Here is an 8,621-nt window from a genome sequence, read left to right as displayed (position 1 = left end):
GTGATTACCAATGCATTAACCATCCCTTATATTTTTTCCCTTTCTCCCCCGGGTATACCAAGATGGCGGCCGTTCCAGCCAGTCTCGGCCGTCGCGGGGGCGCGCACGGCCCCTCCCTCTTACGTACCTTGACACCTTACGCTCTCGGCTCGGCTGCGTGCTCGCGCTCCGTTTGTGGTCGGTTCCGTGCGAAGCTCGGTGATTCGGTGCTGCCTCTCATCATCAACATCATCATCATGAGCTCGGCCGGCGGCGGAGAGTTCGGGAACCCCCTGCGGAAATTCAAGCTGGTGTTCCTGGGGGAGCAAAGCGGTCAGAGCCCGGGGAGAGGAGAGGGGTGGTGGTTATGGTGTCTGTGTATATTATAGGATGTGACATGATGGGCAGAATCTGTCAGCAGGAGAGGCCCCGGTCATGTTTACATTGATATCAATGGGGACGATGGAGGCCTTTTACCTTCTAGACAGGACCAGCTGGAGGCTGGCAGAGCAGGGGATGCCAGAGACAGGGCAGGTCTCAGGGATGTGTTTATATCTAATATTGTGCTCCTGACAGTGGGGGAGGGTGTATTATACAGGCGAAGGGCTGTCTGCCAGTGTTAATGTACAGTATGAATCGGTCAGGACATTCACAGGCTGTCTGTATAAAATATACATTGATTACAATATGCTATTTAGATCTATAGTGTCAAGAATACACATTTTGTCCTTTAATCACAGACTGTATTATATCTCTGTATTAGGGACCTGGTATACATATTATTCTAGGAAGACATATTTTTGTGTCTCTTGTCTTTTGTTTTTTTTCAGATATGTTGGCAACACCTTATTTTTATATAACAGTCAGACACAGTCCAGAGGTTTAGGTGTGCAGCCAAGCATTGGAATAGTGGAAGTGAGCTTGCTTTTGGATGCCAGACGTGGTTCTGAAATGTCAAAAGCATACTACCTGCACTTGTCATTCACGGCAGGCTCTAGAGTTTTACAGAGAATTCTATTTTGGGGTTGAAAACATTTTAGGGGTTATACCATTGTACAGTGTCACAGAACTTGTTGGTGCTATATAAATAATCATATGCTAAACCAGGAACCAGGAAAGGGATTGGCATGTAAAAGGACAAGACAGCAACATTTGTAGGACTTGTTTAATGGGCAATCCTAAAGACTTTATGCAATGGTTTGCCACTTATGGGACTCACCAGGTTCCCAGCTGCCAAGAATGGCGGTTGAGCCACATACAGCTTCTGCAGAGGTGCTGAAGCTTGAGTCCAATACTGCCATTCATTTATTGGTTGAGAACATTAGTACATAATAATTTTGTGCGTAGCATATGCACATAATTAATATTAGCATGCAATGGAAGCAAAGTTAATTCAAACAGTCCAGAGGAGTGGAAAGAAATGCATCCAAAAGCCAATATTTGTGTATATTTACACACTCACAGGTAAAAGAAGCAAAGGTCACTAGAGCCTGGCATCCAGGTAGTTAGTCTCAACAAACATAGTAATCCAAGACTGTGGTATCACCAACTAACAGTGTCCACAGTAATGTCTGGTCAGTTAGAAATTAGTTAAAAATAAGCTTCTCCAGTGATTGGAACGAATTAAAACAACTTTTCTTCCAAAGGAAAAGTTTTTAAAAATAGCATTCAAACACCTCGGATAAGTACAAAAAGAGATGAATGGATGAAAATCATCCCCACATTACCTTCCTAACATTTTTCGTGCCGTGTGGCAATTAAAGGGAAACTATAGTCACTAGAACTACAGATTAATGTAGTTGTTTTGGTGTCTGTAGCCTGACCCTGTAGATATTTAAAAGGCCGTGGTTACATTGCTGCCTAGTAACACCTCTGGTGGTAGTCATTCAGACGGCCACTCTATATGCTTCCTAGATCAGGGCAGCACTGACGTTAAGAGAATCTATGTTCTCCATGGAGGCACTCAACGCTCCTCATAGAGCTGCATTGATGAGATGCTGATTGGCGCAGAGCAGCGTCTTGCCTTGCATGCACGATAGCCTCCCAGTCCTTTCCTGTGGGAAGACTTTGGATCGGCTGAGATCATAAAATTAATTCTCTGCTAAGAGACAGAGCTGCGACCAGAACCGGGCAGTACTTACATTTTTTTGATTAAAACACCTTTTTAACAGGGGGGCCTGTGGACTGAACCGCTTTTTAGATCTATAGTGTCAAGAATACACATTTTGTCCTTTAATCACAGACTCTGAGATTAAAAGTACATTATAGTCACCAAATCAACTTTAGCTTAATGAAGTTTTGTTGTATAGATCATGCCTGTGAAGTCTCACTGTTCAAGTCTCTGCCATTTAGGAGTTAAATCACTTTTGTTTCTGCCAATGCAGCCCTAACCACCTGGCTATGACACCTGGCTATGACCGACACATCCTGCATGAAAAAAATGGTTTAATTTTCAATCAGATAAGTTAACTTGCTTTAGAAGTTTTTTTTTAAAAAAATGGTTTAATCTTTTTACTTTGGATTCAAAGTTATGTTTTAATCTGTTCTGAGTATTTGAGCAGCTTTTTTTTTTTTTTTTTTTTTTTAAAACTGACCAAGCATTACTGCTGACATTGATCTTCTTTTCAACTAATTTCTAACTGACCAGGCATCACTGTGGACACTATTAGTCGGCTACAGCACCTACTGGGATGGTTAAGGAAAGCTTATACCTTTCAATAGCAACATTTAATAGCTCTGTATGTGCAGAATTTTATACTAAAACATTACGTGTATTTTTTACTTGCCTCAACCTGTTCCTCACGGCGCTGCCATCTTCTTCTGTTAGGTCCTCTTCAGCTCCTAGCATTCTTCTGCAAATAGCCCACATTAATGCTGTATGCTCACATATGCGCAAGAGTAAAACACTGTCTCTGATGGAGACGGCAGGATCTTCCATAAAAATAGTATTTCCCCCCCCCCCCCCCCATGCTCCGCCTTTTGTTTAGCATTCACAAAATATTCAATACTTTTTCTTACCTTTTTTTAACCTGGATGTCAAATTAGGGAAATTCCAACACAATCGTTACGAGCATTTCATAAATATTTAACTTACAGCAATGCTGTGACAGTCTGGGCCTCACAAAAGGTGGACAGTTCAGCTAGCGGCCCACAGGGATATATCTATCTCTATAATCGAGATATATATATATATATGTATTCTATTATATCACATACGGGGCCTGTATTAGCTGTACCCCCCTGATGGCGGCACTGAGCACCACATCCACTTGTAGTGTCATCATGCCTAGCATGGTGATGATGACACTGATAATATGTCAAAATGAAAAGCACCTGATTGGCAACCACATAAAGCGCCCTAGGTCTGCTGCTTAGAAAGCTGGTTGACGTTAAATAATAAAAGATGATTTTTATTAAAGCTGGATATAAACTTTGAAAGGGCAGTCTAGGTACCATAAGCATTGTATGTCGTTGTTATGGTTCCAATAATTTGTGCCAATCGTAGACGATTGGTCAAACTAGCTTTGAGAGGTTTGGCCACACATTTGCTCACAACAGTGGTTTGCACAAGGTTATCACAGAATTAACATTGTGTCAAATCTTGAAACAGAAGATAATACAGGGTACTACTTGTACTTCAAGAAAAGTACAACAAAGCGTGCATGGGAATGCAAGAAAAAAAAAGACGTTGAAGATTTAAACATTAGTTTTGTCTGAAAAATCTCATATTCTGCTGCAACATGCAGATAATTGGGTCAGAATTTGGTGTAAAGGTTATGGATCAATTCTACTTCTTCTGCCAGCGGTACAATCTTTTTGGGTAAATATTCTTGGCAAACATTGGATCTCTTATCAATTGAGAATCCTGTTAGTGTCACAGGGTATTTAAAGAAACACTATTGGGCCAGGAACGCAAACGTGTATTCCTGACCCTAAGGTGTTAAAACAACCATCTATTCTCCTCCCCCCATTCCTCACTAAATATAGTAAGATAGTACTTGTATTTAAGTCTAAGTCTGCCTCTGCCCCTGAATATTATTTTATCATTTATATAGCGCCAGCAAATTCGGTAGCATTGTACAATGGAATCTGCCTGCTTGGCTGACATAATCAGAAGTGATTGTGAGCCAATCACAATGCTTGTCCCTCTAATTTAAGACTATGTCCTCTTGTTGTGGTAGTTTTTCTTCTTTTAAATATAGTCTCCTCCTTTACTGTGTTGATTCCCTTTATGTATTTAAATGTTTCTATCATATCCCCCCTGTCTCGTCTTTCCTCCATGCTATACATGTTAAGATCCTTTAACCTTTCCTGGTAAGTTTTATCCTGCAATCCATGAACCAGTTTAGTAGCCCTTCTTTGAACTCTCTCTAAGGTATCAATATCCTTCTGAAGATAGGGTCTCCAGTACTGTGTACAGTACTCCAAGTGAGGTCTCACCAGTGTTCTGTACAATGGCATGAGCACTTCCCTCTTTCTACTGCTAATACCTCTCCCTATACAACCAAGCATTCTGCTAGCATTTCCTGCTGCTCTATTACATTGTCTGCCCACCTTTAAGTCATCAGAAACAATCACCCCTAAATCCCTTTCCTCAGATGTTGAGGTTAGGACTCTATCAAATATTCTGTACTCTACCCTTGGGTTTTTACGTCCAAGATGCATTATCTTGCACTTATCCACATTAAATGTCAGTTGCCACAACTCTGACCATTTTCTAGTTTACCTAAATCATTTTCCATTTGGCTTATTCCTCCTGGAACATCAACCCTGTTACATATCTTAGTATCATCCGCAAAAAGACACACCTTACCATCAAGACCTTCTGCAATATCACTAATAAAAATATTAAAGAGAATGGGTCCAAGTACAGATCCCTGAGGTACCCCACTGGTGACAAGCCCAAGCTTCGAATATACTCCATTGACTGCAACCCTCTGTTGCCTGTCACTCAGCCACTGCCTTACCCATTCAACAATATTGGAATCCAAACTCAAAGATTGTAGTTTATTGATAAGCCTTCTATGTGCAACAGTGTCAAAAGCAATGTCTACTGCACCACCCTGATCTATAATTTTAGTTACCCAATCAAAAAAATCAATAAGATTAGTTTGGCATGATCTCCCTGAAGTAAACCCATGTTGTCTCTGATCTTGAAATCCATGTGTTTTTAGATGTTCAACAATCCTATCCTTTAACATGGTTTCCATCACTTTCCCCACTACTGAAGTAAGGCTTACTGGCCTATAGTTGCCCGACTCCTCCCTATTACCTTTCTTGTGAATGGGCACAACATTCGCTAACTTCCAATCTTCTGGGACTACTCCTGTTATCAATGATTGGTTAAATAAATCTGTTAATGGTTTTGCTAGTACACCACTAAGCTCTTTTAATAGCTTTGGGTGTATTCCATCAGGTCCCATTGACTTATTTGTCTTTACTTTTGACAGTTGAAATAGAACCTCTTCCTCTGTAAACTCACGTGTAATAAATGACTCATTTATCCTTTTTCTTAACTGAGGTCCCTTTCCTTCATTTTCATCTGTAAATACCGAACAAAAATATTCATTGAGGCAGTCAGCTAGACCTTTATCCTCCTCTACATACCTTCCTTCTTTTGTTTTTAATCTAACTAATCCTTGTTTTACTTTTCTTTTCTCATTTATGTATCTAAAAAAAGTTTTGTCCCCCTTTTTTACCGACTGTGCTATTTTCTCTTCTGTGTGGGATTTGGAAGCTCTTATAACTTGCTTAGCCTCTTTCTGCCTAATTTTATAGGTCATTCTGTCTTCCTCACTCTGGGTTTTTTTATAATTACTAAATGCTAACGTTTTGTTTTTTACTATGTTGGCCACATCTGCGGAGTACCACAGTGGTTTCTTGAATTTTTTGCTTTTACTGACAAGCCTAATGCAATTTTCTGTTGCCTTCAGTAGTGCAACTTTTAAATAATCCCATTTCTTTTGGACTCCATATAAATTGCTCCAGTCTGATAATGACTCCTTTACACATATTCTAATTTTAGAAAAGTCTGTTTTTCTAAAGTCTAAAACTTTTGTTTTTGTGTGGTGTGACTCAGTCACTGTTCTTATATTAAACCACACTGACTGATGATCACTGGATCCTAAACTTTCACCTACAGTAATATCTGATACCAAATCTCCATTTGTTAACACTAAATCTAGTATGGCCTCTTTACGAGTTGGCTCCTCAACGACTTGTTTTAGAGACAATCCCAGTAGGGAGTTTAGAATATGTGTGCTCCTGGCACAAGTAGCTATTTTTGTTTTCCAATTCACATCAGGAAGATTTAAGTCACCCATGATGATAACTTCCCCCTTCATTGTCATTTTAGCTATTTCTTCAACTAGTAGATTATCTAACTCTTCAATTTATCCTGGGGGCCTATAAATCACACCTACACGAGTTACTGTGTGATTACCAAATTCTAACGTAACCCAAACGGACTCTATGTTCGCCTCACTAACCTTTATTAGGCTAGATTTTATGCTATCCTTTACATACAGGGCCACCCCTCCCCCTTTCTTGCCTTCCCTGTCTTTTCTATATAAAGAGTACCCTGGTATTGCTATGTCCCAGTCATTTTTCTCATTATACCATGTCTCAGTAACAGCGACTAAATCTACACTATCAGTTGCCATTATTGCCACAAGTTCATGGATCTTATTCCCTAAACTGCGAGCATTTGTAGACATGACTCTAAGCTTATCATTTTTTAACACACTTGCTACAGGCACCTTCTGTCCTTGTTTTGGGGGACAATTGGATTGATGTTTTATCACCCTTTTGCCCCCCCCTCCTAGTTTAAAAACATCCTAGCAAAACCTCTGAACTGCTCACTGAGAACATTTGTTCCCTTTTGAGAAAGATGCAAACCATCTTTTTTGTACAGTTTATTTCCATTCCAAACAGAGCTACCATGAGCAATAAAGCCAAATCCTTGCTCCCGACACATCAATGCATCTCTATGAGGAAAGTTCAATGTCTCCATGCACATGGTGGAGACACTTACTCCAGAGCTTGACAAATCCCAAGCGCCAGGTCGCCATGGTGACTAAAAATGTTGTCCTGCCGCCTGGGATTTGTCAGCTTTTTACCTAAAACGGCCGGCTGGGCAAATAATGGAGCTGGCTTTATGGAGACTGCCGGCTTAGTGAGCTCAGTTGAGCATTAAAGCAGTCGGCTGGGTCAGCGTGTGTGCCTCCGTCTCGGTCAGCGTGCGTCTGTCGGCCAGCGTCCACCTCTTTTGGCGGGCGTCAGTCTCAGTGGGTGTGTGTTTAGGTACGTGCCCCCTTCCGATAACATGATTGTGTTTTTTTACTCACCTTTTTTTGACCACACCGTGCAGGTTTTGCCGTGGCTTGTCCCGCCTCCATTGCCGAGTTCATCAATCTTTATGATCTCCCCTAAGCCAATGCTTTCCCATAGGAAAGCATTGGGAGGATATTGCGCATGTTCTGTATGGATAACATTCAGCGCCTCCATGCAGAGCACTGACACAGGACTCTCTAGTGACCTTCTGAGTGACAGCCACTAGAGGTCTTAGTAGGCAGCAATGTAAACACTGCCTTTTCTCTGAAAATGTAATATTTACATTGAAATGGCTACAGGGACAGGCTATAGGCACCATAACCACTATATTAAGCTATAGTGGTTCTGGTGACTATAGTGTCCCTTTAAAAAAACTGGCTCCTAACTTTTTTAGCTGGCTTCTAGATTCCAAACAAATTTGTCAAGCCCTGGCTTACTCTGCAGCACTGCCCAAGGAAGCAGCTTTATCAGCCACGTAAGGAGTGGCCAGCGGAGTTATCACTAGGCTGTAATGTAAACACTGCCGTTTCTCTGAAAAGACAGTGCTTACTGCAAAGAGCCCTGAAGTGAATGATTCTACTCAATAGAACAAATACAATAAGCTGTAGTTGTTCTGGTGACTATAGTGACCCTCTAAGCATTGCTTCTGGCATCACTTGTTACTTTGTGTACAGTATACACATTTTTAAAAGGAATATTTCCGGCATGGGAATGTTACCTGTCACCAAGAATGCATCATCTTCAGCTAGTTCCATGCAGATGACTTTGACTCATCAGTGGGCTGCAGAGTATTCCGATCGCAATCCAATAGGGAGACTTTTTTTTTCGAAATGGTGGAATGGGAGATTGGCAGTGGAGTGGTCTGGGTGTCAACTCCCACCACACTTAACCCTGCAAGTATAATTATTGCAGTTTTTATAAACTGCAATAATTACCTTGCAGGGTTAAGTCCTCTTTTAGTGGCTCTCTATCAGACAGCCACTAGAGGGACTTCCGTGTTCTTAAAACCCAAAAAGTGTTTTAAACAACACTGGACATCCTTACGCTATGCATGAGGACCTCCAGCATCGCTGGAATCCCCATTGGAAAGCATGTGTGTGTGCACGCGCGCACGGCCATTGCCACGCATACGCATTAGGTGTCCCCCGCCAGCTGACATCGGCGGGGGAAGAGCGTGGGCGGAGGCTGGATTAACCTCGAGAAACTGCTATGTTTACACTAGGGTTAATCCAGCCTCTAGTGGCTGTCTCATTGACAGCCGCTAGAGGCGCTTCCGCGCTTCTCACTGATTTTCACAGTGAGAAGATGCC

General features: G+C 41.5%; 1 protein-coding gene across 2 annotated transcripts in view; it reads left to right on the top strand.

Annotated features, from left to right (window-relative positions):
- Positions 1–140: 140 nt before the first annotated feature.
- Positions 141–8,621, top strand: part of LOC134572897 (ras-related protein Rab-6B-like) — a 32,460-nt gene continuing 23,979 nt past the window's right edge. For both annotated transcript variants that reach the window (XM_063432193.1, XM_063432192.1), the window contains exon 1: positions 141–312. In XM_063432193.1, coding sequence (XP_063288263.1) covers positions 237–312 — 76 coding nt within the window. In that variant the 5' untranslated portion in view covers positions 141–236. The remainder of the gene's footprint in view (positions 313–8,621) is intronic.

The sequence above is a fragment of the Pelobates fuscus genome, chromosome 9 (assembly GCF_036172605.1).
Source record: "Pelobates fuscus isolate aPelFus1 chromosome 9, aPelFus1.pri, whole genome shotgun sequence".
Taxonomy (NCBI): domain Eukaryota; kingdom Metazoa; phylum Chordata; class Amphibia; order Anura; family Pelobatidae; genus Pelobates; species Pelobates fuscus.
The sequence above is the reverse complement of the archived record's forward strand: the minus strand, read 5'-3'. Positions and strand labels throughout refer to the sequence as shown.